Source organism: Rhinopithecus roxellana, chromosome 13, assembly GCF_007565055.1.
Source record: "Rhinopithecus roxellana isolate Shanxi Qingling chromosome 13, ASM756505v1, whole genome shotgun sequence".
NCBI lineage: Eukaryota > Metazoa > Chordata > Mammalia > Primates > Cercopithecidae > Rhinopithecus > Rhinopithecus roxellana.
The window spans coordinates 109,575,794-109,597,165 of NC_044561.1; the positions used below are offsets into that span (position 1 = coordinate 109,575,794).

Sequence of the window (21,372 nt, forward strand, 5' to 3'; positions counted from 1 at the left end):
TGTAAATATATGTATTATAAATATAAATATAAACATGTTTTATAACCTATAATATAAAATTATTTGCATAATCGAGAAATAATATGTTTAAAATATTTGTTAAAATGGAGGAATAAGTTGGATAACTCATAAAAATTGCTTGTGCATACCTTTAGCTCACCATTGAAACCTCTCTGGATGGACTGGATCAGCTTGTCAACAATGGCCTCACTGAGCGTGTCCTGTTGGGTCAGGTGTCTGGGACTGTCTGACAGGGGCTCACAATGGAGTCCAGGGACGTCAGGGATGTCCAAGTCTAACATTGAAAAGAAAGACACTGGATGATGCCTCCGTACTATGTAAAGTGATGAGGTTTAGTGGGGAGTACCTCTGGCTCTCACCTTTACTACTTGCTCTATGACCTTAACCAAGTCCCATCCTGTTTCCTAGATTCAGTTTTCTCAATTATAAATTCAATGTTCTCTAAGGGCCTCCTAAGCTACAAAAGCCTTTGGGACTGAGCTGTAGCAGAATGGTTAAGAGCATGGACTTTAAATCTCAGTTTCAGACTAGTTTGAATCTTGGCTCTACCACTTACTACTTGTATGACCTTTATCAAGTTAGTTTGCCTCCTGAAACCTGTTTCCTCATCTGTAAAACAAGGTTATTATAACAATCAAATGAGGTAATACATGCAAAGAACTGATCCCAGTAGTACTTCCCCTTTAACACCTCTTTCATCTGAAGATTTTTACCATTCATTTTTTTTTTTTTTTTGAGACAGAGTCTCACTCTGTCGCTCAGGCTGGAGTACAGTGGCGCAATCTTGGCTCACTGCAACCTCTGCCTCCTGGGTTCAAGCAATTCTTGTGCCTCAGACTCCCAAGTAGCTGGGATTACAGGCACATGCCACCACCCCCGGCTAATTTTTGTATTTTTAGTAGAGACAGGGTTTCGCTATGTTGGCCAGGCAAAGTCTCGAACTCCTAACCTCAGGTGATCTACCCACCTTGGCCTCCTAAAGTACTGGGATTACAGATGTGAGCCACCGCGCCCGGCCACCACTCAACTTTTGTATTCTTTTTGATTTCTTGAATGCCTCTTCTGCAAACTCTACCCACTTCCTGCCATACTCCTATCATCCACTAATTGCAATAATTGAAGCCATGTTCTCATTCTGATCTTTGCACAGGCTGCTCCTTCTGCCTGCGTTTTTCTCCTTCTTCTCCCCCATCTTCCCTTATCTATCTTTGCCTTGCTAACTCCTACTCATCCTTTAAGTCTCAGCTCCAGGATGCCTTTCTTGTATCCCTTTTTGCCCATTTTGGCTACGTATCCCCTAGTCACTAATAAACCGCTGTATATCCACTCTGGCTCCCCTAGCCCCATCACACTGATTACACTGAGTTCCATTTGCCTGTTCATCCATAGGCATACTGTGTCTGTTCTGTTCGATGCTGTATCTCCAGCTGCTAGATTAAGCTTAGAGCACAGGAGGGCTTCATTAAGTATTTGCTGAATGAATGTGTAAATGAATGAAGGTAGTTCTTCAAACACACCAGGATCTTTCCTGTGTCATGCACATGCTGTCCTGTCTATCTGTAGTACTCCCTATACTCTATCTGTAGTACTCCCTATACTCACATGAGTTACTCTGATATCTTTCAGGCCTCCTTTAGGTTTAAATACCGCTTGCTGTCTCATACAGGTGTTCTCTGACAACCAGAGTTTCAAGTAGGTTCCTATTGCCCTTATTTTTGGTGTCAGCCTGTTCTTCCATACTGCTTACTACAAGTTGTAATTACTTCAGTGACTGTCTGTTCACTCTTTTTGGTCTCTTTTCTGCACAATAATGTCAGTTCTATGAGGGCAGTGACCATGTCGGTCATGTCCACTGTTGTATTCCCAGCTACTGGTACTCAATAAATGTTTTGTAGAATGAAAGTTATTCTGAAGCCCAATCCAGACCCCACCTTCTGCATGAAGCCCTCCCACTCCAAGGCATCCCACACTGCCCTTTCCCTCCTCAGAATCCCTCAAGCACTCAGGCTCTTCTGCAGAACTCAGGACCAACCTTAGTTTCCTGGACATCATGAACCATGTATGTCATCTTATTTTGCCAACCGTATTTTAAGGTCTCAATGTCAGGGACCAAATTCATCATCAAAGTCTAGTCAAGGGCTGGTCACCCATCAAGTACTCAATCAATATGTCTTGGCCCGAGTTGAAAATAGATTCTCGTTTCCCCTCCCCTCCACTTTCTAGTCCTTTCTCTTTTTTACCTGTCAGTTCAATGCTACTGGAGCCTTTTTTAATAGTCTCTAAGTTGCTCAGCTCCAAATCCATACTTCCTGAATCATTGTCATAGGCATAGGGGATCACTACTTCTTCCTGACTACAGATCCTAGGAAGAAAGAGAGGATGTGAAAAATTAGTTTTCCAGGACTGCTTCTGTCTCATCATTCATTTGAAAGCCTAAATGTCACTTTCTGAGAGAGGCATTTATTCAGCACCAATCTAGATTAAGTAGCTCCCACCATCCTGGTCCCACAGTTACCTTCTTATTTTTTTCACAGTATTTAACCATCACCTGCAATTACCTTGCTCATTTGCTATAAACTCCATTAAAGAGAAACCTTGTCTACATGGTCACCGTTGTATCCCCAGTACCTAGCATGTTGTCAGTCTCATTAGGAGTGAATGGATAGGTAAGAAATACTATGCTGCTGTTAAAAACAACGTTGGGTGTAGGTGGCTCACGCCTATAATCCCAGCACTTTGGGAGGCCGAGGCGGGCAGATCACCTGAGATGAGGAGTTTGAGACAAGCCTGGCCAACATGGCGAAACCGAGTCTCTACTAAAAATACAAAAAATAGCCGGGTGTGGTGGTGCATGCCTGTAATCCCAGCTACTCGGGAGACTGAGGCAGGAGAATCGCTTGAACTGGGAGGTAGAAGTTGTAGTGAGCCGAGATTGCGCCACTGCACTCCACCTTGGGTGACACAGCGAGACTCCATCTGAAAAAACAAACACACACACAAAAACCAGATTGAGGTAGAACACCTCGCCAGACTCCCTCTATCCTCCTTAACCTTTCTTTTTCTTTTTACCATAGCACGTAACACCTTCCAATATATCTTTCACTTATTTATGATGTTCATTGTTTGTCATTTATTTCCTCCTGCTAAAATGCAAACTTCATGAGGGCAAGAATCTTTGGCTGCTTTGTTCATGAATGTATCCTAGGAGTCTAGAACAGTGACATACAAAAGTGCTCAACAATTACTGGTAGAGTGAATGACTGAGCAGGTCTCTATTTACTGAATGTTTAGCATAGATTAATGAATGAAAAAGCAAGCTGTCAAACAATGGATATGACACTTTTTATTAAAACAAAACAATATTTTCACAAAAGTAATAAGTATGTGTCTATACACACAGAAACACACACACACAAATGCTGACATATGTGAAAAAAAATGTATGGAGGCTGGGTATGGTGGCTCACTGTAATCTCAGCATTTTGGGAGGATGAAGAGGGAGGACTGCTTGAGCTCAGGACTTTGAGACTAGCCTGGGTAACATGGTGAGACCTCACCTCTACAAAAAAGGAAAAAATTAGCTAGGTATGGCAGCGTGTGCCTGTAGTCCTAGCTACTCAGGAGGCTGAGGCAGGAGGATCCCTTGAGCCCAGGAGTTTCAGACTGCAGTGAGCTATGATGGCACCACTGCACTCCAGCTTGATTGACAGAGAGAACTTGTCTCTAGAAGAAAAACAAAAGCAAAAACACTACTTCTGGAATTCATTTTTTAAAATTATTTTTAATTTTTATATATTTTTTTGATACAGTGTCTCACTTTGTCGCCCAGGCTGGAGTGCAGTGGTGCAATCTCGGCTCACTGCAACCTCTCTGCTTCCTGGGTTCAAGTGATTCTCATGCCTCAGCCTCCCGAGTAGCTGGGATTACAGGTGCCCGCCACCACGCCCAGCTAATTTTTATATTTTTAGTAGAGACAGGGTTTCATCATGTTGGCCAGGCTAGTCTCAAACTCCTGACCTCAGGTGATCTGCCCACTTTGGCCTCCCAAAGTTTGGGGATTATAGGCGTAAGCCACCGTGCCCAGCCAATAAAATAATTTTGGAAGGAAACCCCAAACCAATGAAGCTTGAACTTTGTCCTGTATGCATATATTTCTTTAATAAAAAATGAGTTCATTAAAAACAAACCCTCTAGAAGCAGAATGGTTGTGTTGTGTGGTAGATTGTATAATTGACTTCTAAAGATGCTTACTTAAGATGCCACGTGCTATGTCTCATGCCTGTATTCCCAGTGCCTTTGGGAGGCTAAGGCGAAAGAATTGCCTGAGACTACGAGTTTGAGACAAGCCGCCTGGGTAACATAGCAAAATCCAATCTCTACAAAAAGTTTTAAAAATCTGATCTCTACAAAAAATTAGCTGAGGGTGGTGGCATGTGCCTGTAGTCCCAGTTACTCAGGAAGCCAAGGCAAGAGGATCCTAGAGTCCAGGAGTTGAAGGCGGCAGTGAGCTATGATTCCATCACTGTGCTCCAGCCTGAGCGACAGATAGAGACCTTGCCTCTTAAAAAACAACAACCAGTGGCTCACACCTGTAATCCCAGCACTTTAGGAGGCTGAGGTGGGTGGATCACTAGAGGTCAGGAGTTTGAGACCAGCCTGGCCAACACGGTGAAACCCCGTCTCTACTAAAAATACAAAAAAATTTAGCCGGGCAGTGTGGTGGCATGTGCCTGTAATCCCAGCTACTCGGGAGGCTGAGACAGGAGAATCGCTTGAATCCAGGAGGCGGAGGTTGCAGTGAACTGAGATCGTGCCATTGCACTCCAGCCTGGGTGACAGAGGGAGACTCTGTCTCAAAACAAACAAACAACAACAAAGAAGCTGCTAATCTGTTTCCAAAATGGTTGTACCACTTTACATTTCCATCAGCAGGATATGAGAGATCCTGTGCTCCACATCCTTGCCAACATTTGTTATTGTTGGTCTTTTTCTTTTTCATTAGTCAGGTGTGGTGGCTTCCATCTGTGGCCCACAGCTAGTCACTAGGACCACAGATGCGAGCCACCACACCTGGCTAATTAAAAAATTTTTTTGTAGAGGTAGGGTCTTGCTGTGTTGCCCAGACAGGTCTCGAACTCCTGGACTCAAGTGATCCTCCTACCTCAGCCCCCCAAAAGCTCTGGGATTACAGACTGAGCCACCATTCCTGGCTGCATATGCTGAGTTTGTGGTGTAAATACTCCCACCATGGCCAAAATCAAGCTACCGATACTACCTTGGGAAGAGGTGTGCAATGGCATACCGTCATATATTTCCATCACACAGTTTCAATAGATATAAGCAACCACAAAATCACAGAAAATGTAAAATGTAGTGAAATAATTAGGAAATAATGAGTTTTGTTTTCAATATACTTTATTTCATCCTAAGTTGATATAATTTTCTAAATGGCTGTATTTAACCAATTTGCAAAATTACTGAAAATTTAACAATGGACTCTCTCAAGACAGTATGAGACAACTCCAGCACACCACTGGTTGGTTGTCTCATTCTTGAGTTGGGAGAATTCTTTATATATTCTACATCAGCACTGCCCAATGGAACTTTCTGCGATAATGAAGATGTCCTATAGTTTTGAGCTGTCAAATCTGATATACACTAGCTATCTGTGGCTACTGAGCACTTGAAACATGGCTAGTACAAATGAGAGACTGAATTTTAAATTTTACTTAATTTTAATCCATTTAAATTCAAATTTAAATATCCAAATATAAGGCTAGTGGCTATAATAGACACAGAAAGAACTGACTCTCTCCCATGTGGGATAACATTTGGGACAATAATAACGTTAATAAGAGTTATATTGTGCATACTTTACATGTTCATAAAACTGTAGTTAAAAGCACAGATTCTGGAGTCAGACTGCCTAGGTTCAAATCTGTTTCCTTCTCTTTAAAATGGGATTAGCCTGTAATCTCAGTACTTTGGGAGGCTAAGGCTGGAGGATCGTTTGAGCCCAGGAGTTCCAGACCAGCCTGGGTAACAAAGTGAGATGTGGTATCTACCAAAAATAATTTTAAAAGATTAGCTGGGCGTGGTGGCGCATGGCAGCTGTCCCAGCTACTTGGGAGGCTGAGGCAGGAGGATCGCTTGAGCCCAGGATGTCGAGGCTGCAGTAAGCTATGATCACACCACTGCACTCCAGCCTAGGCAACAGAGCAAGATACCGTATCAATAACAAAGGAAAGAAAAGAAATAATGTTTGTAGAGCGCTCGGCACGGGTTATACTGTAAACATTCAGTAATTGGCGCCAGTTATTAGAGCGGTGTTCCTGGGTGAGCCACTTCCGTGATAAGCCTGTAAAACTGGCCTAATATGTTCTCTATGAGTCACTGCATTGCTCTGCAAATCCGATAAAACGTTATTAACAACCCAAGTGATAATCTTTGGAAAAAACTGACATAATTTTCTTTCTTTTTTTTTTTTTTGGTGAGACGGAGATTTATTCTTGTTGCAAAGGCTGGAGTGCAATGGCGCAATCTCGGCTCATCGCATCCTCTGCCTCTCAGGTTCAAGAGGTTCTCTTGCCTCAGCTTCCCAAGTAGCTGGGATTACAGGCAAGTGTCACCACGCTCGGCTAATTTTGTATTTTTAGTAGACATGGGGTTTCACCGTATTGCCCAGGCTGATCTCGAACTCCTGACCTCAGGTGATCCGCCCGCCTCGGCCTCCCAAAGTGCTGGGATTACAGCCGTGAGCCACTGCGCCGGGCCAGAAACTGCCACAATTTTCTAGAGGGGGGGAAAAAAAATCCCTTCTAAGCTATCCCCTCCCGTCGAGACCCTTCCTGTTCCTTTAAAATGGGCCGGGCAGCAGAAAGACGAGTGAGTGACAGCAGATAGGCCAATCAGAAGCAGCCCCGTCTCGGGCCCACCCCGAGGCCTGGCCCAACCACGTCCCGGTAGCTCCCGGAATAGGAGCGTTGCGAGACGGTCGGTTCCAAGTGGGCCTGGGCGGGGGGGGAGGCGAGTCTGTCCTCGGGAACTGCAAGGCCCTGTGCGCGGGAGGACTGAGATCACGGCCGCGGCTGCTGGAAGCGTCGAAGTTCAGCGGGGCCGCCGACACTGACCTGTGCTTAGAACTCATCCTGGCCCGCAGAGCCTGCCGCGAGTCCCTGGCGTCCCCTGTGGCGGGCTCTTGGAGCCACTTTCCCGAGCGGAAGTCAGCCTGCGGCTCGGACTCCGGCGGGACCTGCTCGGAGGAATGGCGCCGCCGGGTGAGGAGTTGCGCGTGGCTTATCGATAGGGCCCCACGGCTGGCACTCTTTGGGGAGAGGGCTGTCGCCCGCGGGAGGCTACTCGTCGCCGCTCGAGAGCCGGCCAGGCGGGATCCCCTTCCCCTTCGGGACAGGGGCATGGGCACGGGCACAAGCTCTGGCTGGGGCGCTGTCGGGTCCAGGGTCCGAAGGACGGCTGCGAGCTGGTGGGAGTGCCCGCGACCTGGAGGGGTTGGTGCCTGGGGGAGGGGTGCATCGCGGAGCTACGGGTCGCCCCGTGGCCCAGCCGTGGGGACCGCGGCCGCGCTTAGCCATAGGCCTGGCCTCACTCATTCATTTCGTTCGCGCGGGCTCCTGGGCCAGGCGGCCTAAGGTTCTGGTCCCGGCGCCGCCCCTTACTCCGTGTGAGGTTTTGGCCAGATTGTCCTTTCGGCTGTAGTTTCCCTTTCAGTGAAAGGGGCAAAGAAAACCCCTCACTTCTCTCTGGGAGTCTGGAGCATAAGTTCTGAAGTGACACTGTGAGTGCAAACTTGCAGTCGGCCACGTATTCATTGTGTAACCCAAAGCAGGTTACTTAACCCCTCTGCACCTCAGTTTCTCATGTGTAAAATAAGTTAGTCAAATTAGTCACGTTATTTGCCTTGTTGAGTTGCTCTATTAAGTGAAATAATCTTCGTGCATAGGTTAGAACAGCGCATGGCCCTAAGTAAGAACTCGGTAAAGTTAACTGCATCGGAAGTTACTGAGTAGACGCTGTGCAGGGTGCAATCTCATGTAGCCTCATCGTAACTTTGGAAGCATGTACTCTTGTTATTACCGTTTGACAGATGAGAAGTTGGAATCCCACGGAAGGGAACTTACTTGCCCAGGGTGACACATGAATAAGTCAGTGGCTCACCGTTTCATTATTTGAGAAGTTTAGAATAGTGAAGTGGTTAAAAGCAGACTTTGGATTCAAATTGCCTGAAGTTTGATTCTCAGTGATGTGTCCTAGGGCAGGTAACTACTTCTGAGCCTCACTTTCCTGGTCTGTGAAATGCAGAAGATAGCCACCTTACTTAGATGTTGTGAAGACTTAATGATTTGGTGTGTGCAAAGCACAGCACAGAGTGGGCATACCCAACATGCTAAGTGCTCAACTTTTAGTCAGAAAAGTTACTGCTCTCATTAACATGGAGTGAGAAGATTAGGATTCTGACACAGGTGCTGTTTTAGGGGAATTTACGGTCTAGGTGGGAAAATGCTAGTCACAGCCGTTCACTAGATCTTCATATATGGGGTGCCTGCTTGTACACAAAGCATTGGGGATTCAGCATTGGTGTCTTGACTCCTCTTTCTCTTAGGTCTTTCTGTCCATTGGCAGTTCTGATAGGCTTTGACTTTGAATTCTAGCCAGACTAACTCTCATCACTTCTTACCATGTTCACTGCTGTTGCCCTGGTTTGGGCCACCATCATCTTCTGGCTTGGATTATGGCGGTAATCTCCCAACCGGTGTCCCCCACTCTGTCCTTCCACCTGCATGGTCTGTTCTCCACACAGTATTGTTTATTCTCAACACGGTAATACCATTAGAGTGTAAATCAAATCACTCCTCTGCTTAGAACTTTCCATTGGCTTCCAGCCAGGTGCGGTAGCTCACACCTGTAATCCCAGCACTTTGGGAGGCCGAGGCGGGCCGATCACGAGGTCAAGAGATGAAGACCATCCTGGCCAACATGGTGAAACCCCATCTCTACTAAAAAGACAAAAATTAGCTGGGCATGGTGGCACGTGCCTGTCGTCCCAGCTACTTGGGAGGCTGAGGCAGGAGAATTGCTTGAACCTGGGAGGCTGCGGCTGCAGTGAGCTGAGATCGCACCGCTGCACTGTACTCCAGACTGGCAACAGAGTGAGACTCTATCTAAGAAAAAAGAAAGAAATTTTCCAGTGGCTTTCACTGTGGTGGTATATAAGGCCCTCTGGATCTGTCCTCTGCTACCTCTGTTACCTCATCTACTTCTCACCTTTTGCTTACTTTGCTCAAGCTATGCTGTCGTTGCTGATCTCAAAAAACACTGTATGTGTACATACTCCTGATTCAGAATCTTTGCATTTGGTTTTTCTTTTCTTTTTTTTTTTGAGACAGAGCCCCAGGCTGGAGTGCAGTGGCGTGATCTCAGCTCACTGCCCACTCTGCTTCCCGGTTCAAGTGATTCTCGTGCCTCAGCCTCCCGAGTAGCTGGGATTACAGCCACAAGTCACCATGCCTGGCTCATGTCTTGTGTTTTTAGTAGAGATGGGGTTTCACCATGTTGGCTAGGCTGGTCTCGAGCTCCTGACCTCAGGTTATCCTTCTTCCTCGGCCTCCCAAAGTGCTGGGGTTACAGGTGTGACCCACCGCGCCCGGCCATGTTGGGTTTTTCTTCTTAGCATAATTTCCCACCAGATATCTTTATGACTTGCTTCTCCTTCAGGTCTATACTCCATATGTTTATTTCTTAGGCCTTTACAGACTACTGTATTTAAAATGCAGCCCTTCCCAAATATCTCTTCTGTACTTTATTTTTTTCCATAGCACTTTTACCTTCTAATGTGATAAATAATGTTCTTATTTCTTTCTTTTTCTTTTTTTTTTTTTTTTTGCATTTGCAGGATTTAATAGAGTGAAATAGAGTGAAAACAGAGCTCCCATATAAGGGGAGGGGACCCAAAGGGGGTTGCCCAATAATGTTCTTATTTCATGTGATGTCTTTTGCCACTAGAATACAAGCTCTTTGAGGATGGGAGTTTTGTTTGTTTCCTGCTGTATTTTTAACACCTAAAGTAGTGTGTGGCACATAGTAGCTCAGTATACATTTGATGAATATGCCACATGATAGATTTTTTTCTTTTTCTTCTTTTATTTTATTTATTTTTTTATTTTTATTTTTTTTGAGATGGAGTCTCACTGTGTCGCCCAGGCTGTAATGCAGTGGCGCGATCTCAGCTCACTGCAACTTCCACCTCCTGGGTTTAAGTGATTCTCCTGCCTCAGTCTCCCAAGTAACTTGGATTACAGGCGCCCACCACCACGCCTGGCTAATTTTTGTCTTTTTGGTAGAGACAGGGTTTCACCATGTTGGCCAGGCTGGTCTTAAACTCCTGACCTCAAGTGATCTGCCTACCTCGGCCTCCCAAAGTGCTGGAATTACAGGTGTGAGCTACCGCACTCGGCCGTCTTTTATTTTTTTGAGACAGGGTCTCTCTTTGTCCCCCAGGGTGGAGTGCAGTGGTGCAATCCCAGCTCACTGCAGTCTCCACCTCCCAGGCTCAAGTGATCCTCCTACCTCAGCCTCCCAAGTAGTGGGACTACAGGCACGCGCCACCATGCCTGGCTAATTTTTGTATTTTCTTTTTTATAGAGAAAGGATTTCGCCATGTTGCCTGGTCTAGTCTTGAACTCCTGGGCTCAAGCGATCCACCCGCCTCAGCCTCCCAAAGTATTGGGATTACAGATGTGAGCCACTGCCTCTGGCCAGTAGTGCCTTTTTTCAAGGATTCTAGTTCAAGCTTAATTTAATGCTAAAGGCAAAAGATTTAGGGCCACTCATGTTAGCCTAGTGATTATTTGTTATTATTGTTACTTGGGTGCTAGACAATGCACTTTATCAAGAAGCAGCCCATTCAAAAGTGTTTTTTGTTTTGTTTTTTAAATAAATGAAGTAGAAATGTACCACTCCTGCAGCTCCCTGTCCCCTGGGGCATCATAGATGGGGATTAATTTTTCTTTCCATTTATTCAGCAAATATTTATTCAGTACCTGCTATGTGCCAGGCAGTGTGCAAGACTTGGAAATACTGGGATGAACAAAAGAAGCAGTCTTTATCCTCATGGAACTTACAGTTTAGCAGAGAAATCAGACATTACACTGTTAAAGTTGTGGAAAATTCCACACAGAAGTACAGATTCCTATGAGTGGATATCACAACAACAATAATAATGGTAGTAGAAGTAGTAGCTAACATTGATACAGCAGTTGTTATGTGCCAGTCATTATTCTAAGTTTTTTTTTTTGAGACAGAGTTTTGCTCGTCTCCCAGGTTGGAGTACAGTGGCGCAATCTCAGCTCACTGCAACCTGTCTCCCGGGTTCAAGCGATTCTCCTGCCTCAGCCTCCCGAGTAGCTGGGATTACAGGCACCTGCCACCATGCCCGGCTAATTTTTTTGTATTTTTAGTAGAGACGGGGTTTCACCATGTTGGCCAGGCTGGCCTCAAATTCCTGACCTCAGGTGATCCACCTGCTTTGGCCTCCCAAAGTGCTGGCCTGGCCAGATCTTTCTATATTAACTCGTGTAATCATTTCTGAGGTAGATACTATTATGATCCCACTTTACACTTGAGGAAACTGAGGCACCAGCTGGTTGAATAACCACCAAGGGCATATTGCTAATAAATGGCAGAGCTGTGATTTAAGCCTGGCCCCAGAGCCTGGGTTCTTCCTTACTTTATTGTACTGGGGACCTAATCCTAGGGAGAGCTTCTTAAGGAAGAGGTGCTTGAGCTGAATTCTGAAAGTAAAAATTAAGCAAAGTTGAGGTAGGGGAAAGCATGAAAAAATGCTGGGCAGGAATGAACCTGGCTTTTTAGAGGACAGAGAAGAAGCCAGAGGGCAACAGATGGTGGGAAGCACGAGGGAGGAGAGCTGGTTGAGAGGCTGGCAAAGTGTGAGGATTCAGGATTGGGTTTGTCCTTAGAGGCAGAGGGCTTACGAACATCTTTCAGATGGGAATAGTAGGATAAGGACTGTGCTTTAGATGCCTGGAGGCTGCTGGCAGGACTGTCCTTCCACCAGTTGAAGAGCAGGCTCCCTGCCTCCCCAAGGCTTCTCCTCAGGTTAAACCCCTGGGTTCCCTCACCCTTCCCCATGTGATTTGGTTCCCAGATCTTGGTGCACATCATCACTGGGACTGTGTATAGCACCTTGGAAGAGTGTGGAGTGTACTGAATAGTTGTTTCCCCCCAAGGTTCAAGCACTGTCTTCCTGTTGGCCCTGACAATCATAGCCAGCACCTGGGCTCTGACGCCCACTCACTACCTCACCAAGCATGACGTGGAGAGACTGAAAGCCTCACTGGATCGCCCTTTCACAAATTTGGAATCTGCCTTCTACTCCATCGTGGGACTCAGCAGCCTTGGTGCCCAGGTGCCAGATGCAAAGGTAAGGCTGTTTTTGTCCTGGTGGTCAGAGTGGTTCAGGAGGACCTTCATCCCCTCACTATATTCCTTTGGGGTAGTTCAAAACTAACTCTTGCTCATTTGAGGATAACCAAGGTTAATCCAGTATAAGAAATATTTGGCTGGGCGTGGTGGCTCACGCCTGTAATGCCAGCACTTTGGGAGGTCAAGGCAGGTGGATCATGAGGTCAGGAGTTTGAGACCAGCCTGTCTAATGCAGTGAAACCCTATCTCTACTAAAAATAGAAAAAATTAGCCGGGTGTGGTGGTGCATTCCTATAATCCCAGCTACTCAGGAGGCTGAGGCAGGAGAATCGTGTGAACCCGGGAAGCAGATGTTGCAGTGAGCTGAGATGGCGCCATTGCACTCTAGCCCGGGCAACAGTGAGACTCAGTCTCAAAAAAAGAAGTTTATTTCAGTTTGACAGGTCTGTTTTTGTTTTTTTGCCTAATGTATGTTAAGGATCATACCAGATCAGTTATTTTTAGTGGGATGTCAAGAAGAGCAAGTCATAGATCATCTAGAAACTTTTACTTCAGCTCTGGGAGTGAGACTGTTCAATACCATGTGTACTTACTAAGTGCCCCCATATGTGTGTGACTAATAATAAGGGAATTCAAGGTAGAAGGCACTCACATGTATTAAATAATGGTAGTCACTACATCAGGCAATTTTAATACATGTTTTTGGACTTCTGGTGAGGAAAATGCATCATGATTAAAACCTTTCCTGGATTCAGAACAGTTTTTTTTTTTTTTTGAGACAGAGTATGGCTCAGCTAGGCTGGAGTGCAGTGGCATGGTCATGACTCACTGCAACCTCTGTCTCTTGGGCTCAAGCCAGCCACCTCAGCTTCCCTGGTGCACTACCACACCTGGCTAATTTTTTGTATTTTTTGGTAGAGATGGGGTTTCATCATGTTGGCTAGGCTGGTCTTGAACTCCTGACCTCAAGTGATCTGCCCTCCTGGGCCTCCCAAAGTGCTGGGATTACAGGCATGAGCCACTGTGCCCACCCCCTTGATTATTTTTAAATATTCTGTTTTATCTCTTCTATTGGCTGTTTAGATCTAATTTTTTTTCTTAGTGTTTGTCTAGTTTTGTTTCGAGATTTTAATATGCATCCTTAATTTCTCACAGTATACCGTGAATTATTATTTTCCATGTCACAAATAATAAAAGAACCCTATAACTGTATTTCCATTTAAATTCCCATTATTTCTGGTATCATTGTCATACTTTTTGTTTGTTTTGTTTTTGTTTTTGAGACGAAGACTCGCTCTGTCACCAGGCTGGAGTGCAGTGGCTCGATCTCACTGCACTGCTTGATCTCATTGCTTGATCTCACTGCAGTTGCTCACTGCAATTGCACCCCCACCTCCCAGGTTCAAGCAATTCCCCTGCCTCAGCGTCCCAGGTAGCTGGGACTACTGGCACACACTACCACGCCAGCTAATTTTTTGTATTTTAGTAGAGATGAGGTTTCATTGTGTTGGCCAGGATAGTCTCGATCTCCTGACCTTGTGATCCACCCTCCTTGGCCTCCCAAAGTGCTGGGATTATAGGTGTGAGCCACTGCGCCCGGCCCATTGTGAAACTTTTTAACCTTCTTTAAAGGATCCCAGCTTTTGCTGTCTGTTGTTCGGTGTCTCAATTTCATATATTTCAAACAGTTTGATAGTTATTTATGGTAGGAGGGGAAGTTCAATATCTTTAATTCTGTCTAGGACAGAACTGATAGTCCCAATTGTTGTCTGTCTTTCTTTTTTTTTTCTGAGACAAGGCCTCGCTGTGTTGCCCAGGCTGGAGTGCAGTGGTGCAATCGTGGTGCAGTGCAGCCTCAAACTCCTGGACTCAGGTGATCCTTCACCTCAGCCCCCTAAGTAGCTGGGACTACAGTCACATGCCACCATGTCTAGCTAATTTTTTTTTTTTTTTTTAAATATTTGTAGAGACAGGGTGTTGCCATGTTGCCCAGTCTTGTCTCAAACTCCTCGGGTCAAGCCGTCCTCCCACCTCTGCCACCCAAAGTGCTGGGATTACAGATGTGAATCACTGTGCCAAGCCTCCAGTTGATGTCTTTTTTTGTTGTTTGTTTGACATGGAGTCTTACTGTCATCTAGGCTGGAGTGCAGTTTTGCAGTCTCAGCTCACTGCAACCTGCGCCTCCTAGGTTCAAGCGATCTTCCGGCCTCAGTCTCCCAAGTAGCTGGGACTACAGGCATTCTCCACCACGCCTGGCTAATTTTTGTATTTTTTGGTAGGGACAGGGTTTTGCCATGTTGGCCAGGCTGGTCCCAAACTCTTGACCTCAGGTGATCCACCCACCTTGGCCTCCCAAAGTGCTGGGATTATAGGCGTGAGCCACCCCTCTTGGCTGCAATTGGTATCTTTCAATCCATTTCGATTGTTATTCTTTTTGATGCTCAAAATGTTCCATTTTTGCCAATGGGCCAAACTGTGTGTTTGTGTGTGTGTGTGTATGTGTGAACATCCATTCATTTACACGTTGGGTACAACTGTTTTTCAGTTTAACTGTAGAGTTAAATAGTTACTAGGCTGGCCATAAAGCCTGAAGTATGGCCGGGGCGTGGTGACTCAAGCCTGTAATCCCAGCACTTTGGGAGGCCGAGACGGGCGGATCACGAGGTCAGGAGATCGAGACCATCCTGGCTAACACAGTGAAACCCCGTCTCTACTAAAAATATAAAATATAAAAAACTAGCCGGGCGAGGTGGCGGGCGCCTGTAGTCCCAGCTACTCGGGAGGCTAAGGCAGGAGAATGGCATAAACCCGGGAGGCGGAGCTTGCAGTGAGCTGAGATCCGGCCACCACACTCCAGCCTGGGTGACAGAGCCAGACTTCGTCTCAAAAAAAAAAAAAAGGCCTGAAGTATTTACCAACTGGTCCTTTACAGAAAAAGTTTGCTGATCCCAGCTATATGAGATCCAGCTTACTCAGATTTTTTCCTAACAACCAGCTCTCTGTTTCTGCCCAATGTTTTCTTCCTGTGTGTGACTCTATTAAAGAAACAGACTTTTCCTCATGATTTCACTCTTATAAACCCTAAAGGTGAATGTACCTCCTGATAAAATTAGTTCCACTCAAAAGTAAGAGTATATGCATCAGAGTCAGTTAACCCAAGCTTTTAATTCTGGCTCCACCTCTCTGAAAAGGGAGTTATGAAGCCTACCTCACTGAATCATTGTAAGAAGAAAGTGAAGTTACAGTATGCCCCTCAAAGGAAATGGTAGCTATTATCGTTCTTACACTGAAAAGGTTTGCTTCTATTTATACTTTGTTTAGGTGAGTTCAGACAGTGCCTGGCACAGACACTGTATTCACGGTGCCTTTTGTAGTGATGCTTCGTATTTCTGCTCTGGTTTTCGGTGATGTCTTTAGAGGCCCTGGGGAGAGAGAAAGAGCAAATTGACTAGAGGTTTTATATTGTGAGGTATAGGAGATAACATTGGAATAGTAATGTTAACCTTTGGCAGGATTTGAATGCAGGATGAAAAGTTTCTCCTGAAGGTTTTCAAACTTTTGTGGAACCACAGGATTCAGTGTAGGGGGTCACGGATGAATGAGGTGCTCCCACTTCATCCAGAGCATGTCTTTTGATCTGTGTCGTGATTTGGAGTTCTGTAGGAGATTTAGGTTGAAGACATACCCCCAAAGCTATTCTCTGCCATCATCACAAGTTTGCGGGATGTTGGTTAGGGCTGAAGATGTAGATTGAGAGGCATCCGGACAGCTGCCATGTAGTGTGACTTGGGGTAATTACATGATTGGGCTGGCTGTGGCTTTATATTTACAATACAGACACTGAAATCAGAGAGCTTGGCTTCAAGGTGTTAACTTCAAAACTTCACACCGGAGTCACCTGTGCAGCTTCCTTAACCTTTCAAAATGTTTGTTCTGTCATCAGTGAGATGGAGACAATAATACTAAGCTTACAGGTAATGTGTGCGGGGTCGTTAGCACGTTGATGGCATGTGGTAATATGTAGTATTAACCTTGTGATTAGCATGACTATATATAAATAGTAGTAGCAGTTGGTACACATTGATTGACATTGTTTTTTCAGACTGTCATCCCCACTGCTTAGCATACCTCTGACACACAGGTGTCTAACAAATATTTGAACTGTAAAACTTCAGCTCAATCAAAATGGGAGCTCTCTAAATGTGCCTGCTAATCAGAAAATAAATGGGTTAATCACATACTGCATTCTAATTGCTTATGAAATGTGCTCTGTTGATTAGGTGGTGTATGCATTATAAGTAATGGAAGAAAGGGAGTTGTATGGATGTTTCAGAGCTGTTGAATTTCCTCATTAGATGTGCAAACTACATAAATCCATTGAGAGAAAGTCTTCATTACTGTCACTTCCGTGTAGTGGTGCATGTCCTGCTCAGCCGTTGCTGCCTTCCGCTCAGTAGAGAGAACTCCCTGGGCTCCACTAGATACACTGTTGATTGTTCTCACAGATTGATCTTTGGAGAGATTTTGGTTATTATCTCACAAGAGGTTTTAGCAGCAAAACTGGTAGAAATGGGGTTTACTGAGAATAGAAACTGTGGAGACAGCAGTGTGGAATGAAAGTTGATTTTAGTTGTTATAAAGTGTGAGCATTGGCCGGGTGCAATGTCTCAGGCCTGTAATCTCAGCACTTTGGGAGGCTGAGATCGGTGGATCCCTTGAGGTCAGGAGTTCAAGACCAGCCTGGCCAACATGGCAAAACCCTGTCTCTACTAAAAATACAAAAGTTAGCCAGACGTGGTGGGCATACCTGTAATCCCACTACTCAGGAGGCCGAGGCAGGAGAATCACTTGAACCCAGAGGCAGAGGTTGCAGTGTGCCGAGATCATGCTGCTATACTCCAGCCTGGGCGACAGAGTGAGACCCTGTCTCAAAAAAAAAAAAAAAAAGGCCGATCACGGTGCCTCACACATGTAATCCCAGCACTTTGGGAGGCCAAGGCGGGTGGATCACAAGGTCAGGAGATCAAGACCATCCTGGCTAATACAGTGAAACCCTGTCTCTGTTAAAAATACAAAAAAATTAGCTAGGTGTGGTGGCGGATGCCTGTAGTCCCAGCTACTCGGGAGGCCAAGGCAGGAAAATGGCGTCAACCTGGGAGGCAGAGCTTAAAGTGGGCCAAGATCACACGACTGCACTCCCGCATGGGTGATAGAGCGAGACTCTGTCTCAAAAAAAAAAAAAAGAGTGAGCATTTTTCATTTGAGTTATATTTATATAAAACATAAGCATATCAGAATGGTGATTTTATTGATATCATTGTTTAGCTTTTTATAAGATTAAGAACATGCTGGGCACAGTGGCTCATGCCTGTAATTCCAGCACTTTGGGAGGCTGGGGTGGGAGGATCATTTGAAGCCAGGAGTTCGAGACCAGCCTGGGCAACATAGTGAGACCACCCCTCTTTCCGCCCAATTTCTGCAAAAAATGAAAGAAATTAGCTGGGCATGGTGGCATGCACCTCTAGTCCTAGCTACTTAGGTGGCTGAGGCAGGAAGGCAGGGAGATTGCTTGAGCCCAGGAGTTTAAGGCTGCAGTTAGCTGTGATGGCACCAGTGCGCTCCAGCCTGGGCAACAAAGCAAGACCCTGTCTCAAAAAAAAAAACAAATTATTTTTAAAAAATGCATCCCTTATGAAGTGTTGTGAGCGCTAAATGAGATAATAAGTATAAAGTGCTTAGCATAGTGCCTGGCACATGACGAGTGCATATAGTAGTAAGTATATTTGTTTGTGGCTCAGGCACTCAACAGTTCATTCCTGGGGAGAGCAGAGAATGAGGCAATCTTTCATACAGTAATCATTTATGGAGCCTCTGCTGTGTGCCAGACATTGTGCTAAATGCAGAGAAGACAAGAGAGCTCATTATCCAATGAGAGTATGGTAATACAGTGCTGAGTGCAAAGAGGCAGACAGGCTGTTTGTGGAAAGTACTATGGGAGTCCAGCAGAGGGAGCCGGCACTCACACTATCTGCCAAATCTTGCACAGTGGGTGTTGCCATCTGTGCTGGCTGGTGCAGGCTTCATTTGGTCATTCAGCAAATATGTAGTGAGTTTCTGCTATGCACTAGGTATAGTGCTAGGCACTGGAGATTTACTCTTGAACCATAAAGAGGGAGAGGGCCCCTGCACTCTTAAGAATATATTGTCTAATAGCTGAGATAGGCATTAGTCATGTAATCAAATACATGCACGAATATTTGTAGCAGTGGTAAGTTTTATGAAGGTGAAATATGTGCTGTTATAAATAGGGGACTTTTATAGGGATAGAATAGAGTACTTTGATTTGCCAGGAAAGTCTTTCCTGAGGAAATCTCTGAATTTAGATCTCATTCTGGGCTGGGTGTGTTGGCACACACCTGTAATACTAGTACTTTGGAAGGCTGCGGTGGGAGGATTGCCTGAAGCCAGGAGTCTGAAAACAGCCTGGGCAACAAAACGAGACCCTGTCTCTACAAAAAGTAAAAAAAAATATCTGACATAGTGGTGTGTGTCTATAGTCCCAACTACTCAGAAGGCTGAGGACGGAGGATTGCTGGAGCCCAGGAGTTGGAGGCTACAGTGAGCTACGATCATGCCACTGCACTCCAGCCTGTGTGAGAGGGCAAGACCCTGTCTCAAAACAAACAAAAACAAAACAAACACCAAACCCAAAACTCAAACCTTTCTACATCACCCTAATCTCTCTCTACTCCTTAAGGGCAGGGACTTTGTCCATTTTATTTGTTATGTATCCCCAGTTCCTAGAACAGCACCTGGCATGTGGTAGGCACTGGAGTGAAGGAAGATGTGATGGATCTGAATTATAAAGGGAGAGGAGGAGTTAACTGTGAGACGAAGGAGGGAAGGGACTTCAGGTAGAGGGAACAGCCTGTGCGGAGGATAGAGAGCGGGTTACATTTGAGATTGAAAGGAGGAGGTGTGTGGAACAGAGTGGGAGGGAGGGAGAGGAGTGAGGCAGGCTGGGGCCAAGCCACAGTGCCTTGGCCCACACAGGAAGAGTTCTGATCTGTTTCCAATGAGCAATAGATTTTAAATAGCTAGTATCGTGATTCAACTTGCATTTCGGAAAGATTTCTCTCTTGCTTTTTGGAAGACAGACTATAGCAGGGGACTACAGGGCAAGATTGAATGCAGGAGGCGTACAAAAGATAACACCTGGCCTTTCTGCTTCTGCTGCATGGATGGGTAGTTGGGCCATTCCATAAGATAGCAACACAGGAAGAGAATGAGATTTGTCTGGGAAAGATCACGAATTTGTTCTTTACCATGGTGAGCTTGAAATACCTTTGAGTCATGTAAGTGACTATTGAGAGAAGTCTGGGCTGGAGGTAGGGGTCTGAGAATTATCTGCATAGAAGTTTAGGATGAAGCCATGGACATGGATGGAACAGCCTAGGGAGGCAGAGGGTAATGGGATGAGAGCCCGGCCTAGGAGTTGAGAAACAGCAGGAGAGCTTGAAACTGAGGGAGGAGCTGCCAGAGAAGTAGGAGACCCAAGAGGGGTGCGGTGGTATCCCAGAAGGCTACGGGCGCGCGTGTTTCCCAATGAGGATGTGATCGGTCTGTCCATCGTTGAGGAATGAGCACTGGAAAATATCCTCTGCTTTGACAATCTGGAGGTTGCCACTGGTGTGCTGGGGGCAGAAGCCAAAGTGGAGTGAGTGGAAGTGAGGACATGAAGACTGGAGCAGTGTGACTGTGTGGGAAGAGAGAAGGTGGCACTGGAGGGGAGAGAAGGGTTGAGGGAAGTTGTTGTTTGAAAGTTTTGCTCTTGTCGCCCAGGCTAGCGTGCAGTGGCTCGATCTCGGTTCACTGCAACCTCCGCCTCCTGGGTTCAAGCGATTCTCCTGCCTCAGCCTCCCAACTAGCTGGGACTACAGGCACGCACCCCCACGCCTGGCTAATTTTTGTAGTTTTAGTAGAGATGGAGTTTCACTATGTTGGTCAGGCTGGTCTCGAACTCCTGACCTCAGGTGATCCAGCCGCCTCAGCCTCCCAGAGTGCTGGGATTATAGGCGTAAGCCATCATGCCTGGTCAGGAAGTTGTATTTTAAAATAAGTCTTGAGTTTTGTTAATACGTTAAGGAGAAGTTGAATTGACGAGGTAATGGGCTTCCAGATGGAGAGAACAGGGTGTGCAAAGCCTGGAGGCTTCCAAGTGCTTGTTGTGCTTTGGGGCAGTGAGGTGCTTTTGCAGCTGGAGCAGAGGTGGGTGGGGAAGTGCGGGAAGAAGCACCTGGGGAAAAGTGGGCCCGGTTAGAAAGGGTCTGGTATGGGGCCCCAGCCAGTGTGTGCCTGGGCAGCGTATCACAATAACAAAGTCTGAAGAGATTACAATGCACAGTCTGAGAGGCAGCGAGAATAATGGGGAGCTGTTTATGGAGGAAATAGGGGAGGGGAGGGCAGATGAGAGAGATTTGCTGTCTTTTCTGTAGGACTCCATGTTTGATTGGGTTCAGAGAGTTGTAGGGGAAAACCTACGATGGAAGAAAGCACTGCTGTTCTTTTTTGCTCAAGAGGGTGTTTGATTAATTGGAGTATTAGCACAGAAAGTTGGAAGCAAGCAGATTGGGGGTGGACATTTAGGGGGCAGTTTTCAGCCTTCAGTTGGGAAGATGAGTCTAGAACGTTGGAGGGCAGCTGGAGTCAAAGTTTCCAGTCCCCTGAGAGCGGCTGGCTGAAGCCTCAGCACTGAGTGGGCTCGCTGAGCAGGCTGAGCAGTTCTGGGAGGTCTCCCTGCTTCTGCTGCTCTGTGAACTCTGCTGTCAACATCTTGGGCTTTGAAGCCACTGAACGCTGAACCAGTTTACCTTGATTTGTCTTTGCAAAGTG

At 45.9% G+C, this 21,372-nt stretch overlaps 2 protein-coding genes across 5 annotated transcripts in view; one reads left to right on the forward strand and one right to left on the reverse strand.

Moving 5' to 3' along the window:
* The window catches only part of MROH8 (maestro heat like repeat family member 8), an 84,636-nt gene extending 77,090 nt beyond the window's left edge, over positions 1–7,546 (reverse strand). Inside the window, exons 1-3 of one of the 2 annotated variants that reach the window (XM_010355324.2) lie at positions 7,152–7,506; positions 2,262–2,383; positions 150–295 (exon numbers count right to left, since the gene is read on the reverse strand). In XM_010355324.2, coding sequence (XP_010353626.2) covers positions 150–295; positions 2,262–2,383; positions 7,152–7,438 — 555 coding nt within the window. In that variant the 5' untranslated portion in view covers positions 7,439–7,506. Of the gene's footprint in view, positions 1–149; positions 296–2,261; positions 2,384–7,151 lie in introns of both variants that reach the window. The other variant, XM_010355325.2, reaches the window with a different exon arrangement.
* The window catches only part of RPN2 (ribophorin II), a 61,499-nt gene continuing 47,103 nt past the window's right edge, over positions 6,977–21,372 (forward strand). For all 3 annotated transcript variants that reach the window (XM_030914266.1, XM_030914268.1, XM_030914267.1), the window contains exons 1-2: positions 6,977–7,298; positions 12,285–12,478. In XM_030914266.1, coding sequence (XP_030770126.1) covers positions 7,286–7,298; positions 12,285–12,478 — 207 coding nt within the window. In that variant the 5' untranslated portion in view covers positions 6,977–7,285. The remainder of the gene's footprint in view (positions 7,299–12,284; positions 12,479–21,372) is intronic.